Source organism: Hemicordylus capensis, chromosome 5 (assembly GCF_027244095.1).
Source record: "Hemicordylus capensis ecotype Gifberg chromosome 5, rHemCap1.1.pri, whole genome shotgun sequence".
Lineage (NCBI taxonomy): Eukaryota > Metazoa > Chordata > Lepidosauria > Squamata > Cordylidae > Hemicordylus > Hemicordylus capensis.
The window spans coordinates 127,084,874-127,105,119 of record NC_069661.1 but is presented as its reverse complement, the minus strand read 5'-3'; the positions used below and the strand labels follow the sequence as shown (position 1 = coordinate 127,105,119).

The following is a 20,246-nucleotide window of genomic DNA, read 5'->3' as shown; positions in this document are numbered from 1 at the left end:
GGGGGAGGTGTTTCAGGGGAAAAGCAACAAGCAGAATAATAGTGAAACATTCTCTTCCCGCCCACCACTTAATCATATTCTCCCCTCATTACTTTGCAGCTGTGTGGATCTGCCATACATATGGTTTCGGCCAGATACAAAAGGCAAGATGATGAAAGAAGATGTAAGGGGTGGGGCATCCCCCCCCCACCTTTATATCTTCTTTCATCATCTTGCCTTTTGTATTTGGTCTGTAGGCAAAGGCTGCAGTACCAAATATACTTTGCTATATCTCACTAAAATCAGTGGTATTTACTTCCAAGTAAACTTGATTAGGTCAGAGCTGTAAGTTCAATACACAGGTACAGCCACATTGTAGATCATAAAATAGTTTATTGGGATATTTAGTGAACCATCTAAAAAAATATCTCTGGTTTCCTTTCATATAGAACAAGTTTCTAGCCCTCATGGTGCAAAATTGCAAGCAAAAAGATGAAAATTATGAGTTGTGTGTGCATGGGGGACGTGACCAAGAGGATGTCTCATAGCTTCCCATTTCCCCTCGTCCATCACAAAGACTCCTATCCCAGTGCTCTTACATACTCATACTCGATCCATCAACATTATCACATTCATCCTGCTTCTCAAACTCTTTGGCAAGCAGGTTGAAATACTTCACCTTGCATGGAGTGGGGGCAGTGGAAGGAGAGCTGGTCTTGTGGTTGCAAGAATGAATTGTCCCCTTTGCTAAGCAGGGTCTGTCCTGGTTTGCATTTGAATGGGAGACTACATGTGAGCACTGTAAGATATTCCCCTTAGGAGATGGGGCCGTTCTCTGAAGAGCATCTGCAGCAGCTTCTCCAAGGTTGCAGGTTAGCTCTCTCAGCCCTATCTTGGAGATGCCAGGGAGGGAACTTGGAACCTTCTGCATGTAGATGCTCTTTCCAGAGCAGCCACATCCCCTAAGGAGTGCTCACATGTCTCCCATTCAAAAGCAAACCAGGGTGGACCCTGCTTAGCAAAGGGTGAAATGCATGCTTGCCACTACAAGACCAGCTAATCATATCTAGAGGCCTTCCCAGGATGAATATCTATCTTCCTGTTGATGGTCCCCAGAGTGTAGTAGTTGGACAAAGCCCCTCCTTGCTCATACAGGTCGAATATCCCTTATCCGGACACCACACCATAACCAAAAAAAACCCCCAAACACCTCAGCTAACTTTAGAAATTCAATCAAGCCGCCTTCCTCAGTTAGGGCCAGGGCTGTCCCGCCACCGCCTCCCTCAGGGCCAGGCCACCCATCCCCCCCCCCCCCCGCTGTCATCACCAGCACCTCCTCCCTCTTCAGCTGTCTACCTCCTCACTGCCACCATTGTTTCTTGCCGCTGGAACTCTTGTGAGCTCTCACGAGAGTTCTACCTATACCTTGTACTGCAAAGAAGACTCCAAAATCCAAAAAGTCAGAAATCCGGAACACTGCTGGTCCCAAGCAGTCCGGATAAGGGGTACTCGACCTGTAGTACCACTCTATTGGGCAAAATATCCAGGGAAAATCCAAATTTATCAGGATAGAAAAAATGCAATAAATGATTTTCTCATCAAGAAGGGAGAAATCCCTCTGGAGAGGCCTCGGCATATTTTCATTCAAGGGTGGGAATGATTAGGGGATTAGGTTGAGAAGGGGAGGCCTCTATGGTCATCACTGGAAGCCCAAACTCACTCATTTTAGGGGAGCCCATTCCAAATAAAGCCTCAGAAGCTGGCCTGTAATTATTTTAGATGACACATAATTAACTTATGGAATTCACTGCCACAAGATGTGGTGCTGGCCGGTGGTGTAGATGGCTTCCAAAAGACGTTATTACAAATGCTATGGAGGACAGGTCTGTCAATGGCTCTTTGCCAGGATAGCTAAATGGAAGCTCCTAGCCAGCGAGGTTGGAGAACAGAGCCAACCTTTTCAAATGCTTCCCATTGCCTGCAGCCTGCATTTGAGGTCCAAACCACTCTCTCTCTCCCCTACCCCCTGTACAAAGAAGCCTACCATCAGAAAAGGGATACACAGCTCAAAGAGACCTCTCTACTTCTTAATTATCTCACTGGTCTGCCGCTGGGGTGGCTCAGCCTGACTCTGCCCTTTGCTGGCACTTCACTGCCGGACTTCCTTCCTCCTCAAAGCTAATCATAATCTTCTTCATTCAGGCTAGCTTCAGCACTCCTGTCTTGCCAAATTCATTTTCTACTCCAGTGGTTCCCAACCTGGATTCTTCCAGATGTTGCTGAACTACACCTCCCATCATTCCCAGCTACAATTTATTGTAGCTGGGGATTATTGGAGTTGTAGTTCAGCAACATCTGGAGGAACCGCCCTGAGCCATTTTGGAAGGGCGGTATACAAATCAAATAAATAAAAATAAATCAAATAATAACCCAGGTTGGGGACCACTGTTCTACTCACTCGTATATACTCTTTGGGACCCAAGAGCATCATCTTAAGTAATCCATGTTCAAGCTCTGTCTTGTGCAAAAGGAAAGCAAACCCTGTAGTCTAAGGCTGTTGAAATCCCAACAGGACAGACTGGTCCCAGAAACAGACATCTTTGGGAAGTCAAGTCTGCAACTTTTACTGCATAAAGGTAAAGTGTACCGTCGAGTCGGTGTCAACTCCTGGTGACCACAGAGCCGTGTGGTTGTCTTTGGTAGAATACCGGAGGGGTTTACCATTGCCTCTTCCTGCGCAGTATGAGATGATGCCTTTCAGTATCTTCCTATATCACTGTTGCCCGATATAGGTGTTCCCCATAGTCTGGGAAACATACCAGTGGGGATTCGAACTGGCAAACTCTGGCTTGCTAGTCAAATCATTTCCCCACTGTGCTATTAGGTGGCTTAACTGCATACTGAATCGCTATTTAAAAGGCATGGCATAAAACATCACAACGTCACTAGCTTCTAAAGCACGCCAATGTGAAACATACATCTGGGCGGCTCCTCTGTTGTGAGCCACCCAGAGAACAATTTGTTATGGGGTAGCTTTTAACAAATAAAGTTCATTATTATACATGAGTAGTAAGCCATTTTTAGGGGTATGTGTTTGTTTTGTACGAATATAAGAACGAACCAGTTTTATTCCACAAATGACAAAATTCAAACAAACGGGTAACAAAAGCTTACCTTTTATCATTTCATTCGTTTCCATTTCCCCATTGCTTTCAATGGGAGACCTAGCTGCTTGTAAAAAACAGCATGTGGGGAGAAAAAGCAGCCCACCCCCCAAAGACCCTTGGGGCAACAGGGTCTTAAGGGGTGATCTGCTTTTTGCCTCCGCCAGGCAGTATGCAGAGTACGCAGAGCCTTTTCTCTCTCACCAGTTTCAATGGAATTATCTCAGCTTCATTGTAATCAATGAGAGTCAGAGACAGGGTATGCCAGAGAACACTTGGTGGCGGCGGTGGGGGAAACACATAACCCTTGGAAAGCCCCCAGCCCCAAGGACCTCTGGGGCTGGTTGTTCCCCACCCCTCAGCCACTCATTGAATCTTCTTGTTGCAATGAATGGAGACATTGTGGAAGTCAGAAGTAAGCCATACTTCAAGAGGATGCAAGCAGAGAAAGAGCTGAGGTGTGGGGGAGAGGAGAGCAAAAAGACCCTTACGGTAAAAAGGGAGATAGCAAAAAGGAGAGGGGAGGAGCAAAAAGACCCTCAAGGTAAAAAGGGAGAGAGCAGAAGGGGAGGAGCAAAAGACCCTTAAGGTAAAAAGATTGCCCTGTGTGGGCTGGACTTTTGGCGTTTATATTATATTGCCCATAGAGTAGCTTCACACTATTGCAGTCCATGGGTAATTCCTCTTGCCCCAGCAGCCTGGTCAGCCACTGAAGGCAATGGGGGGTGGGTGGGGGGGGGACAACAAATAAATTAAACAATAATGAACCCAGTTTGAGTTTTATGAATTTGGCTTTTTTAAAATCACACACACAAAAAGAGTAACGGAGTGAAAAAAATCATCTTGTCCACCCCTACTAATTTTGTGACTACATGTACATTTCTGCAGGAAATCTATGCAGCGTCATCAACATTTGAACTGTAATGGTTAGGACTAGGTCAGCGACAAACGTTTGCCACTGTCCAATCTGTTAGGCCTTGGATGAAAGAGCTCACGAGGTCACGGATCCAAGCTGGCTTCAACTAACAGCCACTCAGAACTGCAAGCTTTTTGCTTTCCTGAGCACAAAGGCAGAGGGGAGGGGGAGAGGAAGTTGCCTGGGCATTTCTCTCTTTTGGCAATGCCTACCTGTGGCACAGAGGGCAATAAAGGTTTGTGCATGCTTCCGGATCAAGAGCAGTTTGTCTTGGGAGAGGGGCAGTTTCCTTAGGATGTGTTCAATAAAGTCGTGGGGAGTGATTGCAGCAAGGTTCCACTTCAACTTCCCCAACACCACCAGCTCCCATTCCTGAAAGAGACACAAAAAGGAGAAAAATAAGTCCTTTGAGAGGCTAATCATATCATAGCTATTCCTGCCTTTCTTGAGCATTCTCTTTCGCCCAATATCCTCCGACAGCTTTGAAGTTGTTGATTTTATTCTTTTTAATTGAAAAATGTCAGGCTCTGCGGAAAATAATGAGGACTGGCCGCGCCTGCCAAGATTCACTTCTTTGTAGCTTGTCTTGAATGCCCACCCAGAAGGTTTGGCCTACAATGAGATACTGCCAAGGTCATGGTGATCTTTTCCAAGGAACTTAAAGGGCTGCAGGACTGAATTTATATCCATTTAAAAATGAATTTATATCAATTTTTTAAAGGGCTGCATTTATATCTTCCCTCCTCTCTACACACACACACACACACACACACACACACACACACACACAATGTCCTATTACAAAACTACTGTGGAAGAAACTAAAGGCTGGCTAGGTTTGATGGATGGAGGAATAAGAGGAACGGAAGCTTGCAGTCCTTTCTCCATCCTTAATCAAAGGAGCTGGCCTGACCCTGACTCTTGCAATGCCAGCCATTAAGCATCAAGCTTGTTCCTAGTTGTACAGCTTCATTCTGGCTTCTGGCTCTTGGCCACATCAAAGCAGGGATGTGAGGAGAGCTGGTCTTGTGGTAGCAAGCATGCATGTTCCCCTTTGCTAAGCAGGGCCTACCTTGGTTTGCATTTGAATGGGAGACTACATGTGAGCACTGTAGCGATATTCCCCAGGGGATGGGGCAGCTTTGGGAAGAGCATCTGTATTCAGAAAGTTCCAAGTTCCCTCCCTGGCATCTCCAGATAGTGCTGAAAGAGATTCCTGCCTGTAACCTTGGAGAAGCCACTGCCAGTCTGTGTAGACAATGCTTAACTAGATGGACCAATGGTCTGACTTGGTATAAGGCAGTTTCGTATGTTTGTAACATGAGGCTCTATGGGTGTTGTCAGACTACAACTTCCATCACCCCTGCCATAATCGCCAATAATCAGGGATTATGGGAGTTATAGTCCAATAATAGCTGGACGACCTCATACCAGAGCCCAATGGCATATAAATCTGCCTAAGGGCAGCCTAATGGCATATAAGTCTTGGCTGACATTGAGTACAGGCTAATGCAAGCCGTTCTGAATCACCCATACCACTATGGGCATCTAAAGCAATGCCTGCGATGCTGCACAAATGCTTTCTTGAGCCAATACTTAAAATTGCACATTCGCAGTTGCACAGTACTTGGTCCATTATTTCCAATGGGCATAGTGTTGTGCAGCTGGAGTTGCAGTTTTAAGTATCAGCATAACAGCTCCCTTGTGCAGCGCTGTGGGTGCTGTTTTAAACACCTGCAGCACTGAGGATGGTTCGGACCCATCCACGTCAGTCTGCGCTGAACATCAGCCTCTGAAGATATCATTTGGAGCACTGTTAAGTGCTGTCAAATCTATTCCAAATTTTCAATTGGGAAGCTTATAACCTATTTCAGGGACAGCCTGAAGATTATCAAAGATGCGTACCCAACTTCATATTAGCTAGACATTGAGTGAAATATGGTGATGGAGATATTCCTCTGCACAAGCCCCACTGAAATGAACGTGAGCCATGCAAGGACACTTCAATGGGGCACACCCTGGAGAACTTGCCTGTTACTGGTTCCCTATGCTTTGATGCCCATGATTGTTCGGCAAATAGAAAATCATTTCACATCGAGGTAGAGATCATGATTCTACCACCTTCAGGAAATCATTTTCCCACTGAGCTGTCTATTGAGGAACCCTCACGGGCATGTCATGAAGCCCTTGCCTTAGAATCCTCCCACACATGTCCACAAGCAATTCACATAATGTATAGACCACACACGTTGGGCATTATCTTGTATGAACAGAGCATATGCCACAGAATATACTCAACCTTCTCTGCAAACTCCGGGGGGAGGGGGGGAATGACAGTGGTGGACAAACCATCTTTCAGGAAAGCCTAACCGTTAAGGATGTTCTCACTGATGAGCATCAAGAAGTTGATAAGAATGAATCAGTCCATTCCCATACCTTGGAGATATTATTTTGCTCATAATTCCAGATCTGGGGTGCCTCATCGAGAGTCACGAGGAGAAAATCGTCTTGTCTAGTCCTGGAAGCCTCTTGTCTTCACTAGGGTTGAAAGTGAACACTCGCCAGTGAGGCTGGGATTGTCTGGCGCGTTTAGCCAACGCCCTGCTTTTCAAGCTTCAAGGAACCTGGTTTCATCACAATGTCCTTCAAGCTGTGGAAGATGCTTCATCAGGCTGGCTGCTAGTCTTCCCATCTTTTTTTGCTTTTGTTATTTTATGTATAGTAATTTGCATTTATAGAGGCTTTAGAGTGTGTCACATACATCAGCTCCTTAATCCTTCCCACAACTACAACCTAGATTACCACTGTTATCCCCAATTTACAGTCTGCTCCCTCAAGTTGAGAGATCTAACGCTAGGGATGTGCCCGAATCGTTCTGGCATCTCATTGACAAGGCACCGAAATGATCCAGGCAGCCGTATCCAAAATGTTTTGGCAGGGGACGAGCAGTGTCTTTAAGAATGAGGCACGCGGGTCCTTCTCTGCTCCGCCCCTGCCCCACTGCTGTTCCAGTCACATCACTGTCCTTCCCAAAGGTTCATGTGCAGCTGCGCTGCAGCGGCGGCATGCAGCCATGTGTGGCTTTTGACAAGGACAGCGCTACAACCAGAATAGCGGCGAGGTGGCGAAGGAGTAGGTAAGGACCTGCGTGCCTCATTCTTAAAACTACCGCATTCCACCCCATGACTGCCCGAAACATGCACATCCCTATCTAAGGTCATGTAACACACTGATGAAAGAGATTAGATCTGAGCCAGGGACTTCCTGCTTCACAGTTCAAGTCTCTTAGCTACTACATTATGCCTTACGTATCCAGATCAGTAGAACCTCTGTTGTCAGGCCTCCTGCTTAAGTGATGGTCTATGTTGCCAAGTTCTTTTAGGCTAGCATAGGCCATAGAGCCAGTGTGGTGTAGTGGTTAGAGTGCTGGACTAGGACCGGGGAGACCCGAGTTCAAATCCCCATTCAGCCATGATACTTGCTGGGTGACTCTGGGCCAGTCACTTCCCTCTCAGCTTAACCTACTTCACAGGGTTGTTGTGAAAGAGAAACTCAAGTATGTAGTACACCGCTCTGGGCTCCTTGGAGGAAGAGCGGGATATAAATGTGTAAATAAATAATAATAATAATAAATAATAATAATAATAATATCCAACAGAGCCCTGAGTAAGGAGGCTGCCTTCTAGTCTCCCTCACACCACACTGCAATAGTCAAGGAGAGCCTACCCAAGAGTCTTTGCATCAGATGCATTATTATTTTTCTTAGCTACAAAAGCAATACGGAATCAATGCAAAAACACTGGGGCATATATTACCGTTATCAGATTATTTGCAGAATACTAAAAAAAAAAAGAGAGTGAAATTTCTATAGTTAAAGAGTGGCTGGGAAACCTTTTGGATGCATGCTCTTATGTCAAGAATATACTGTATGCATGTGACAGACAAAAGAGTAATATTGTCCTTCCCAGATGCTGAATTTTGTAAAAGAAAATTAAATATGGATGACAAATGGAAGTGAGGTTTTATGCACTATAAACACACAGAGAGATCCACAAGTTTGTTTTTTAAGAAGTCTTGGCATTAATAGATGCAAATCAGAAGCACAGATTGTTTCTTTCCTAAACAAAAACTCAACAGCGCTGCCACAGAACTACCATTTTACAATTTACCCAAGGCAGCCACAAAGAAATGGGGCCCAGAAATGGGGCAGCTGGCTGTCAGGGACTATTCTCTTCAAAATTATATCCTAGACCCCTTCTGTGACTTTCCAGCTTTCATTAAGAAGATCTCTAGCCCTTTACTTTTGGAGATACAAGAAAATCTGCAGGTTGTATTCCACCCATCAGTTCAGTAAGAAATGAACCTGCCACTTCCTACCAGTGTTTTTGGCCAATGAGTATAAAAGGACTGGGGTGACTGACAAGCATGAGGCTAAAGCAATCTAGCCTTCCACAGGCAAAACATTTTCCCCGCCCCAATGCGGAGGCATCTTCAGTTGCACTAGCCTGCCCTCTCCACCTGCTTTTGAAGGGGTGCCTTCCCAAATGGTTTGAAATCTCACATTTACTCTTAAAATATATCCACTGCTTCTTCCTTGGTTTCCAGTGGATCAAGTCTGCATATCAGCTCCCACTATGTCACTCAGTGCTCGTTACCCTGAGCAGTGCCATGAGTAAAGCAGCAAACCCGATTATCGCTGTCAGCACCCACAGCCTTCTACTGATCCAACTGGGCAGCTTGATTATCCCCTTCTGATTTGTTTAGAGACTCATGGCAGAATTAATTCACAATCTTATTTCACAGAACCAGTTCTGGTAAACGTGCAAAGAAAGCATCTTTCTAAATAAGTCCTCAACTGTTACTAGCCCACAAGAATTCTAATTAGCCCACCAACTGATACACAAGTATGCCTAGGGGTGAAGAAATGTTGGCTCAGTTTACCAGCCAGGCAAAATATTTCACTCGTCAAGCTATGTTGGTACATTGCTCATCAGGACTTTCCGCCCAACCCACCCCGCACTTTGTCAGGCAACATTTTTCACTTGTCACAGACTAGTAGACCACTTAGATATTCTGTCTCTCCAGCAGCATACCTCACTCAATTGGAGGTTCCAAAGCACAGGAGGGCATTCACTCTGGCTCACTGTCATGCCTTCCCTTCAGCAATGCTAGAAGGCAGTTATAGAGGGACTCCATTTGCAGAGTGACTATGCTCTTGTGGCTAGGGCAGATCGAAACTACTGAGTATGCCCTCCTCCAATGTTTGTTCTAGAGAGACATTTGTGCATCCCTGTATGCAAGAATCCGGGACGTGTGAACCAATTCTACAGCTCCTTTCTGTTTTCTGACTTTAAGCCTGCCATCACATAGCATTGCCAGGTTGTGTGGCAGCGACCAGCATTCATTGGTGGATTGTAAGCAGTGAGTCTAATCAGCCTTAGTCTGACCCTTGGTGACTTAGGGTGGGCTCTACGCTTTACTCATTCGATACTGATTCAACAGAAAGACTTACAATCCTCTATGGCTCCTCCTTTTCTTTTTTCTTACCGCCCCTTATAGCCTTATAGTCTGGCCATTATCCAGTTTTAGTACCAAGGCTTTTATGCATTCATGTCTTTTAATCTTTTTACATCCCTTTTTATGCCCCCCATCTGGAAAAGGTGCAGAAAAGGGCAACCAAGATTATTAGGGGCCTAGAGATGATATGGGGCCTTTCTTATGAGGCAAGGCTACAACACCTGGGGCTACTTAGTTTAGAAAAAAGATGACTGGGGGGAGACATGACAGAGGTCTATAAAATCATGCATGGCGTGGAGAAAGTGGATAGAGAGAAATTCTTCTCCCTCTCACATAACACTAGAACCCAGGGGTCATCCCATGAAATTGACTGCCGGGAAATCTAGGAGCAACAAACAGAAGTACTTTTTCACACAACGCATAATCAACATGGAATTCTCTTCCACAAGATGTGGTGACAGCCAACAACCTGGATGGCTTTAAGAGGGGTTTGGATAACTTCACAGAGGAGAGGTCTATCAACAGCTACTAGTCGGAGGGCTATAGGCCAACTCCAGCCTCAAAGGCAGGATGCCTCTGAGTACCAGTTGCAGGGGAGTAACAGCAGGAGAGAGGGCATGCCATCAACTCCTGCTTGTAGGCTTCCAGCGGCATCTGGTGGGCCACTGTGTGAAACAGGATGCTGGACTAGAAGGACCTTGGGCCTGATCCAGCAGGGCTGTTCTTATGTCCATCCTTTATGTCTTTTATGCACTTTTATGCCATTTCAGGCTTTTTATGCCCTAGTGTGTGTGTACTTTATATTATATTTAATATGATTATGTATCTTACATAATACTATTTATGTATCTTACATAATACGATTTACTGTACCACATGTAATCACCCTGTGTTATCTAGCTCAGTATTGTCTACACAGACTGGAAGCAACTTGTCTAAGGTTACAGGCATGAGTCTCTCTCAGCCCTATCTTGGAGATGCCAGAGAGGAAACCTGGAATCTTCTGCATGTAAGCAGGTATGTACTCTTCCCAGAGCGGCTCCATCCCGAGGGGAATATCCTACAGTGCTCACACGTAGTCTCCCATTCAAATGCAACCAGGGTGGACCCTGCTTAGGAAAGGGGACAAGTCATGCTTGCTCCAACTTCTGACCCTTTTCAGGACTTGTAAGGACTTGCATGTTCAGCAGGCATACTGTGAATGCCTGAACAGAGTTTTAGTCTTCCCTGTATAGTTACCTGAAGGGAATTCTTACCTGCCAGGGCTAGATGAGCACAGGAAGCTGCCTTATACCAAATCACACCATTGGTCCATCTAGTTCAGTATTGACTACATAGACTGGCAGCAGCTTTTCCAAGATTGCAGGCAGGAGTCTCTCCTAACCCTACCTGGAGATGCCATCTTTCAGTGGACTATGGACCCATCCCAAGGCAAATATCGTACAGTAGTCATGTACAGTCTCCCTTTCCAATGCAAACCAACGCACACCCTGCTTAGCAAAAGCGATAATTCATGTTCACTAGCACAAGACCAGCTCTCCTCCTCAGAAGAAAGGTTATGTGACAGCAGAGTATTTTGACTGTATTAGACAGTACTAGATGTGCTTTGACTGTTAGATACATGCCAATACAGTAAGCACAAGCAAGTCAGGTTTCTGTTATCTGCACACACTGTGAACATAAGCAGCAAGAATAGGCGTATCATCCCTGCATGAAGATACTTGTGTTTTATCACCATTGCGAAGGGAGGATGTGAGAGACCACATTTCAAATATTAATTATCTGCATAAAAAATAAAAGGACAACTCACTCACCCTCCCTATATGCATATCATTAAATGCCCAAAGTGGCTTTTAAATCCAATTTTCGTTAACACTGAAATGTTCCAGCTCTAGGACAATTCACAACATCAGGAAGACTTTATCTCAAACATAAAATAAATGTCATTGTTTCCAGTTCTCTTCATGGTCTGAGATGGAACGATGGAGTCAATGCACAAAACATTCTGATGGGAAAACTTTCTCACAGTGTCAAAGCTATAAACTACAAACTCTTAACCAGCTAGTTTTTAACTAAGAAAAATGGAAGTTGTGTAATTATCACAGACTTGACTAGATTACAGGGGGGGGAGAGAGAGAACGCATGTAGGGAGGAAACTGCATGCCTGATCTTTTCTTATGGCAGAACCCACAGTGTACACAGAAAAATAACTTGTCAAGGAGAACAGGTTGAACCCTTCTCAGCAATACTTTTTACATTGGAAGTGTTCGGACATGCCGTCTCTCACCCTACAACCTGAAGTGATGCAACCCAGGGAAAGCTTTACCTGCAGACTATGTTGTACTGTATATATAAACTGGCCCTTGAACTATGTTGGCCAAAGATGCATCTAATGTAGCACTATCTGGAATTCAGGTGTCCAGCAAAAGGCTTTCCTAGTCCTGGAGATTTGGAGGATCAAATTCAAGATTTCAAAGAGGTCATTCACACAATCAAAAACTGTTCCACCCAGGTTGGGAGCTGTGTGTGTTCCCAATTTTTGGTTGTGAGGAAACAAGGTAGGAGGAAAACCTGGGTAGAAGATATTGTGTGGAAGCAAGGTAGGAAGAAGAGCTACCCAGGTTTTCCTTCAAACTTGTTTACATGCAACCTCTTCTACCCAGGTTTTTTTCCTACCTTGTTTCTACACAACCAATGACTGGGAACACACAGAGCTCTCAACCTGGGGAGAACACAGTTTTTGATTGAGTGAATGACCTCAAAGTGTGACACATGAGCAAGAATGAACCTTCTGATAATTGTAATGCCACAAAAGGCTGTTCCTGTTATAAAGATGTATAGACTGCTTTTCAGCAACAACCACCACCAAGTTCTCAAAAGCAGTTTACACAGCACAAGGAATGAGATGGTTCTCCAGGGGCTCATAACTTGAAAAGAAACACAAGGGAGATGCCAGCAACAGCCATTCAGAGCGATGTTATGCTGGTTTCAATAGGGACAACTGCTCTCCCTCTTTGAGTCATCATTTTTAATTTCAACATGACCATCAGTTTACATAGTCTGCAAAAGCTTATTTGAATAAAGAAGAATGCCATAGGGACAATGCATGCAACGTTTATTTTCCAATACATGCAATCTGTGACATTTGTATCATTGTGCATGTAACCTGAATCAAGCCAATTAAGACAATGCTGGTATTTTAGTGGGTCTTTCCCCAACCCCTACCCCCCCAGGCAACCACACTAAATCTAAGGGGGAGGGAAAGATGCAAGCAAACAAGGAAAAGAGGCTGGCAATGGTTCAAAGGTGAAGTCATTTCTACTTGTGCATGTCTAACACTAGGTGGCAGCACAATCCCAACAAGAAGCCACCTTTACAAAGGAACTTTGCTAGAAAAGCTTCTCCCCAGGGTTTTAGAGCACATGGACTCTTCAACAGAAAGAGTTCTTCACCACATTCTTTTCTTAAAATTGTTTTATTTTAGAAATACACTTATGTAAAATTTATAGCGAAGCAGTCCAAAATAAACGTGGAACTGTTTGCTAATCAACCTTTCAATTAAATGTACAAGAAATTGTTGAGTCTAAAAAATGAATTCCCAATCAATTTGGAGGGCTCTCTCCACTGCAGTTTAAAAAAATTTGATTAATCAGTTAATGAAAAGCTTTGGCAGAGCCAGTATTTTCAAGTTGCTTGTCTTTATAATGGGGTACTACCAACACTTGATGCATCAAGAAAGCAAAGGATTGAGGTGTTTGGGAGAAGGAAAATAGGGAGGAAAGGGCAGCTTACCAGCAGTTCTTGAGGCCTGATGGAATTGTCTGTGTATATGCAAAGCTTCTCTGCTGTGAGGGGGATTGTCTCTTTCAGTTTGGAAGCTAGGAACATGCAGACTGCCCCTAAAAGCTGCAAATGGCACTTTCTGGTGGGCACCACAGCTAAAAATCTGTCCAAATAATTCATAGCCAAGGGAAACACTTCTTCCTCACATTTCTGCTCTTCACAGACCTGCAAAAAAAGTGGAGGGGGGGAAGGAGGGGGTGTCACTAAATAAGGCATGAAAAAAATGACGGATGGAATGAAATGGACACAAATGGCTTTCTCAAGAGCAGTAATCCCGTAAGTGCATACCATGAGAAACTGTGGAGAACCCAGGAGAGCCTTTGACTCCTCTTAGCAAAAATGGCCACCCTACAGAAGAGGCTGCCTGCCATGCCTCTGAATGAGTCACTGCTCCATTGTGACCTGGCTGGTCTTCTTCCAAACAGAAGGCATGGCCAGATCAGTATGGAAGTCAATTCTTCTACACGGTAAGCTGATCCTTCAGCTGTAAAAGTGAACTGTGCCTGCAATTTTAATTCAAACAAAAAGGAGTGCCTTTGCTATGAGGATTTTGCAAAAGACTGCTCTGGAGTTAATGGAAGGTGAATGAGTGGGTGGTAGTGAGGTAGATTTGGGGGAGGGGGAAGAGGCCAGGAAGCTGTCAATCGACCCTCACATTCCTTTGGTTCATTCAGTAAGAAATGAAATCAAGCCATACTGTGTGGGAGCTAAAATCTCATCCAATACAGAAAGCAAGAGAGAGAGAGAGAAACTCCCTCTTCTAAACTTGGCAACCAATATTTACAAGCCTGGGCTTTTCCCTCCTCTTCTGATTTTTGCATTTTATCATCCTTTCAAAAATTAAATACAAATATCCAAACTACCCCAGAGACCCCATTTTTGGAGAAATAGCCCCCCCAAGTTCTCCTTTATTATTCTTGACTATTTCAAAAATTCCTCAGGGCTGCCCCCCCCACACTTTGCCTCCCAACTGAGAATCAGTAAGGGGTGGAAGGAGGTGAAGGGTGGAGAGCGCATGGGAAAAAACCAAGCTTTTCAGCAAGAGAACACTATTTCAAAAAATGTTTAAAAATCAGGGTCATATAAAAGATGGCCAAATTTCACATGAAAACCAAGAACAGAGTCTCAGCTTCCAAATGCAGCAGGTTGGGGTTGCACTAGGTACCCCCAAAAACTAATTTCTAGGAGAAATGATGGAGCTACTACCAGACAAGGAAGCTTAGTTGGAGAGCATGGGGCCCAGACTCATTGCCTAAGATGAAAGGGGGGGGGGAGAAGAGACACAGATCTTTTAACCAGGGACCCCAGGAGTCTGGATCCAATTTATGGGGATAAATTCAAAGTTGGGGTGCAGATTTGCTTTGGGATAGGCAGGATTAAGTCATTGCCTCCAGACAGAAAGTTCCATGCAACATGGCGAAACATGGCATGTCTTGAGTACTGCATACGTGGGCATCAAAAAAGCCAGAATAAATAATAGTGAGGGAACAGAAGACACCCCAACTTTGTGCATTTATTTTTGGGGAGCTCCCTGTCCCCCGGGATGGCCTCTTAAAACTAACCTCCCCTTTGTGCCGATCTGAAGAACAATTTATCTTTTTAAAGTCCTTTTGCAAACGACTTCTGCAACTTTCCTTCTCCCACAATCCCTTTTTGCACCCCCCCTTTCCCTGCAAAAAGCCAGGCAGCCGCGGAAGGGCATTCCAGACCGGGTGTGGGCCGGAGGGGGCAATAAACGATCGCGTTATATGCCTTCTTGTACCTCCATGCAGCCGAGAGAAACTCTTAAGAGCTTTCTTCATTCTCCCCCCTCAGTAAAGGAAAACATTGCAGGAAATGGAAGGGCCAAGATTTACTTAAAGAGTTTCAGAGAGGGGGCGGGGGGGGGGAGATTGCCTGCAGTATAAAAAGAAATGGGCGGGGGGGAGGAAATCTACTAAAATACGCTCCCCTTCTTACTCATAAGCCGAAAGAGCTTCTGTAAGTGAGTTCCTACGCCCACTTACCTTGGAGCAAGTCCCTGGATTCAGTGGGCCTGATCAAACGTGTTTAGAAGGTACACGTGCTTACGCACCATTACCTGGGAGCAAACCCCACCGAATTCAACAGGGCAACATTTAAGGGGGTGGGGAGCGATAAGCACACATCTCCAATGTTGGCACCAACCTCCAGCATCCAGGTGGCCACGATTCTCCGCATGAAGGGCTGGATGTCCCTCTGCACACACTTGAAGTAGGAGCAGCGAGGCAGGTAGCGCTCCTCGATCCTCAGTAAGTTGCGCAAAACGCGCTCCTCGCGCAGTAAGTTTGGGTCGGGCGCAGCACGCCTCGTGGTGACGGCGACGGCGGCCCCCTCGCAGCACAGCAGCTCCATGGCTCCAGAAGGGAGAGATCTACGGCTCTACCTCCCTCCTCTTCCTTTTTGCTGGGATGGTGGAAAAGTTGCGGGGGGGGGTGGAGAGGGAGGGGAGAAGGGGCGGAGGAAGAGGAGGAAAAGCTGCTGTCGAGCTTTTCACCCGCTTCCTCTTACTTCCTCCTGCTGATGGAGCTCTTGCTCCCTCTCGCTCGGTCTTTTCACTCCCAAAGTTGCAACAGAGTGACGCACAACCACGCTGAGTTCGGCCCCCCGTTTGTTATTATGGAGAACAGCAGCTGGCCGCTCGCTAACATCAAACGCAGAAGAGGACAGGAAGGAACGGCGGAGGGAGAAAGCGATCGCAGTCCCGGAGGAGGCCCTGAGCCAGTCCGCCCGCGGCCCCAGCACATCACACACATGCCAGCAAATGGTGGCGCTCTCTTTCCTGCGCGCAATTTTTTTTTTTTTTTTGCAACAGGCAGGTTTGCAGTTGCACAGCTGAAATTCATGCAGAGCATCTTGGCTCGGAAGTAAGTTCCACTTGCGGACATCTCTCACCTCGGGCTTCAGGCTTATGCGCACTTACTTAGGGAGTAAACAAAACATATTGACAGGCGGGACGCCTGAAGCCTATCTGAGCTTCAGAAAAGTGGTATATAAATTTAATTATTGCATCCTCAAAAATACACCTTACTGCATCTTATGCACACTTAATGGCATAAATCTTATACATGCCTAATGCCCAAACAAATATGGGCATGATCTAACCACTGTTAAGCAAGAGTGTAATCCTATGCATGTTTTCTTTGAAGTAACCCCCCCCACCCGCGGGCCATAGAACACAATGAGATGATACATCAGAACAAAGATTCATAGATTCCACTGCAGGTATGCATGAGAGGGCAGCCTGAAAGTATACCTGCAACAACAGCCAAGCAAACTGGAAACTGTAGTCAATCTGAAACTGGAAACCTCAACACACTTTTGAGCTGATGGCTGCAATGTTGAGTCAGCAACTGGCAGTCCCTGGACCAAATTGCACCCTCACACCCGCCGCTTTCCGCTCCTGTCTCCCAAACTGCCAACTCTAGAGCAGAGCTCTCCTCCTCCACACACTTCCTTACGCTAGTCACTTATCTCTCAACCTAACCTGCTACACCTTCCCAGGGCCCTGGGCTCTTGACAGCTCCCCAGCAATGCCAGCCCCTGCCTGTGCCTTTGTGTGGTGGGGGTAGAGTGACACCCAAACCTTCTCCCATCCATCATGAACTTTCATGGTGGGGGGGGAGGGCTTTTGGAGGGCAATTTGTCGACGGGCCCCCCTGAAACCTGCATCTGGCTCTGGCTCAATTGTGCCCATGCTCCGAGTTGGCACCAGGTTGCAGCAGGCCCTGGGGCAAAACCCTACATGAGGCCCCCATCCTGCTATGCACACCCCCCCCACACACACAAAGTGCCTGGGAAAGCTAACTGGGCAGCAGATGAGCTTCCTCCTTGGGGGGCACACCTCTTTGCGACATCAGGGCGGAGCATGGGAGATCTAAAATGGCACTGCCACTGAGGTAGGAGTGGCCACAGCAGACATGTCTGCCCACCACCACCCATCATAAAAGAGCAACTTTTTGCTGTATTATCTATTAGTGTCACTTTGCCACCACACAAAGACACAGGCGGGGCTAGCGGGGGCTGGAGAGCTGCCAAGGGCCCTCAGAAGGACCCACAGCTGGTCTGCAGCTGAGACCACCTCGGTGCCTGTAGCCTTCACGTAGTAGTGGCAGAGTGACTCTCATGACCCATCCAGGTGAGAGGGGGCTGTGGAGGGCAGTTTGCTGAAGGTCCCCTGAAATCTGGGCTGGGCAGTGGGTCCTCCTGAAGTTCTTGGGTCCTTATTTATTTAACAACAACAAATATTTATATACCACTTTTCAACAAAAGTTTCCAAAGCCGTTTACATAGAGAAATAAATAAATAAGATGGCTCCCTGTTCCCAAGGGCTCACAGTCTAAAGAAACATAAGATAGACACAAGCAACTGTAATAGAAGTACTGTGCTGGGGGTTTACTTAATCATATATCGCCTGATATTATTGTTGTTGTTGTTGTTATTTATTTGATTTCTAGACTGCCCTTCCAAAAATGGCTCAGGGCAGTTTACACAATAAATAAGATGGCTCCCTGTCCCCAAAGGGCTCACAGTCTAAAAAGAAACATAAAACAGACACCAGCAACAGTCACTGGAGGTACTGTGCTGGGGATGGATAGGGCCAGTTACTCTCCCTCTGCTAAATAAAGAGAATCACCACGTTAAAAGTTGCCTCTTTGCCAATTTAGCAGGGGTGTCACAGAGAGATATGTGTCTCTCTAGGTGTTGTACACAATTTAAAACAACAAACAATTTAAAAATAAAATAAAATATATCTAATAAAACAGTTTATGAAACAGAATATAAACAATATATAAGATAGAAAACCGGATAAAACTAATTAATTTAAAATTAATTTCAGTGAAAAGCCAGAGAAAACAGGTGTGTCTTGAGGGTCTTTCTAAAAGCAATCAGAGATGGAGGTGCTCTTTCTTTGACAGGGAGTGCATTCTAAAGCCCCCAGGGCAGCCACAAAGAAGGCCTGGGGGCAACTGTAACCAGACCTCCCCAGATGATCTTAATAGGTGGTTGGGTTCATGGCAAAGAAAGTGCTCTCTTGAGTACCTTGTTGGGTCCGTGACAGCTTCCCAACAATGCTGTCTCCTCTGAGGCCAGCCCAAGCCCCCATTGGCACCTGAGGCAGTGTGGCATGGCACCCTCACCCCCAGCCATGCATGAAGCATGCTGCTCCCCTCTTTCCTCCCAGCGATTTCCTCCACCCCCACCCTGATAGCATGCAAAGTGTGCCACTCCCCCCGCCCAGCAGCAGCACACACCCCATGCTCCTGACCTTTGCCCAGTAACCTGGCAGCTGCCACTAGTACTGTGCCTCCTTTGGATTTTCAAAAGGGAGTGGAAGGAAGTGTGGAAGAGGAAAGCTCTGCTCTAGCCTACCATTCTCCTCTCCCCACCTCCTCCTCCTCGTCCTCCACACTCCTTTCCCCACTGCCTGCTAAAACGAATTTGCCCCAGGTTTACTTAGAAGTAAGCCCAATTTGTTCCAATGAGATTTATTTCCCTGCTTAAGATTACAGCCTTAAAGGGAAGTATGGACATGATCTAACCAAATGCCAGCAGCTCTTTGTCACTGATTATCTGTCACTTGGAATAACATGTTTTAGAACAGCAGCCACTAACAAATACATGGGGGAGATTAAATGTAATCCTAAATATGTTTAATGGGACATAGTCCCATATAGATATATTTAGGATTGCAGCCTTAAGAACATGTTTCAGTCTCTCTTGCCAAAATCAATGAGAAAGTGTTTACATTGGATGGATATACCCTGTATGTGTTATAGATGTAAATGCTGGGATTTTTGACAGAGTTCTTTCTTTCTCTTTCCCCCATTTCCAGTGTGGGAAGAGGACTTGGCTTGACTGAAGTGTATCGATCATGTCCCTGCCGCCTTCAAAATAGTGGAACCTCTGGACTATGGGCATACTCCAATGGGGCATTTTCCTGGACTGAACTGAGTGTGTAAGAGCCTACAAGTGCATAGTAGGCTCTGACATGGACAGCTCTCCTTCATTCCAGCGGAGCTTGTGCAGGGGAACTTCCCACTAGACTGGACCTGGACAGGTAGGGTTTCATGGATTACAGTTTTACTCAAAGAAGAGGTGCAGAACTAGATTGATTGTTGTTAAGAATTTGCCAACTGCTGGTACACTTTTTCCAGATTCTCTGATGACAGAGCATTGCTGGATTATATTTCCAAGAAAACTAGGGCACTGTGGAGACCCATCACATTCTCAGGAATTAATAATCATCATTAATCATTAATAAATACTGGTAGAGCATCTGCTTCACATGCAGAAGGTCCCAGGTTCGGTCCCTGACACCTTCATCCAAAGGTTTCCAGATGCAAGCTTGGAAAAGACCAGTCAGGGCAGATGATACTGGGCAACAGAGGTCCACCAAGGTAATTTTGGAGCCTGGACCTAAAGGCCTTTGGAAGCCCCCCTCCACCACCACCCCTGCTGCAAGTTAAGCATAATCCCCCTACACACACACACACACACACACACACACTGCAACACACACAGTATTTTTAACACATGGGTTCTTGAGGGCACAAACAGCAACTGAACTCACAAGAATTCAAGAATATAAAACAGGTATATTTATGCAACTATGCACAGCAGAAACATTTAAACAAGCAACGTAGCATATTCCCAACCCACATATTTCTTCCCTCAGCCCCGCTACTCTGTCTCTAAAGCAGAGGTCACACTTGGCCACCCAGGGCAGATCACAATCATGGTTGGCCGCCAGCGTGGCGACCACACCACCCAGGACAGATTAAAGAAGATTTGAGGGCCCCTGGGAG

At 45.8% G+C, this 20,246-nt stretch overlaps 1 protein-coding gene across 1 annotated transcript in view; it reads right to left on the bottom strand.

Moving 5' to 3' along the window:
• The window catches only part of CCND2 (cyclin D2), a 67,967-nt gene extending 51,526 nt beyond the window's left edge, over positions 1-16,441 (bottom strand). The window contains exons 1-3 of the mRNA XM_053252767.1: positions 15,586-16,441; positions 13,369-13,584; positions 4,272-4,431 (exon numbers count right to left, since the gene is read on the bottom strand). Of these exons, the coding sequence (XP_053108742.1) occupies positions 4,272-4,431; positions 13,369-13,584; positions 15,586-15,792 (583 nt within the window). The 5' untranslated portion in view covers positions 15,793-16,441. The remainder of the gene's footprint in view (positions 1-4,271; positions 4,432-13,368; positions 13,585-15,585) is intronic.
• Between the last annotated feature and the right edge of the window lie 3,805 nt (positions 16,442-20,246).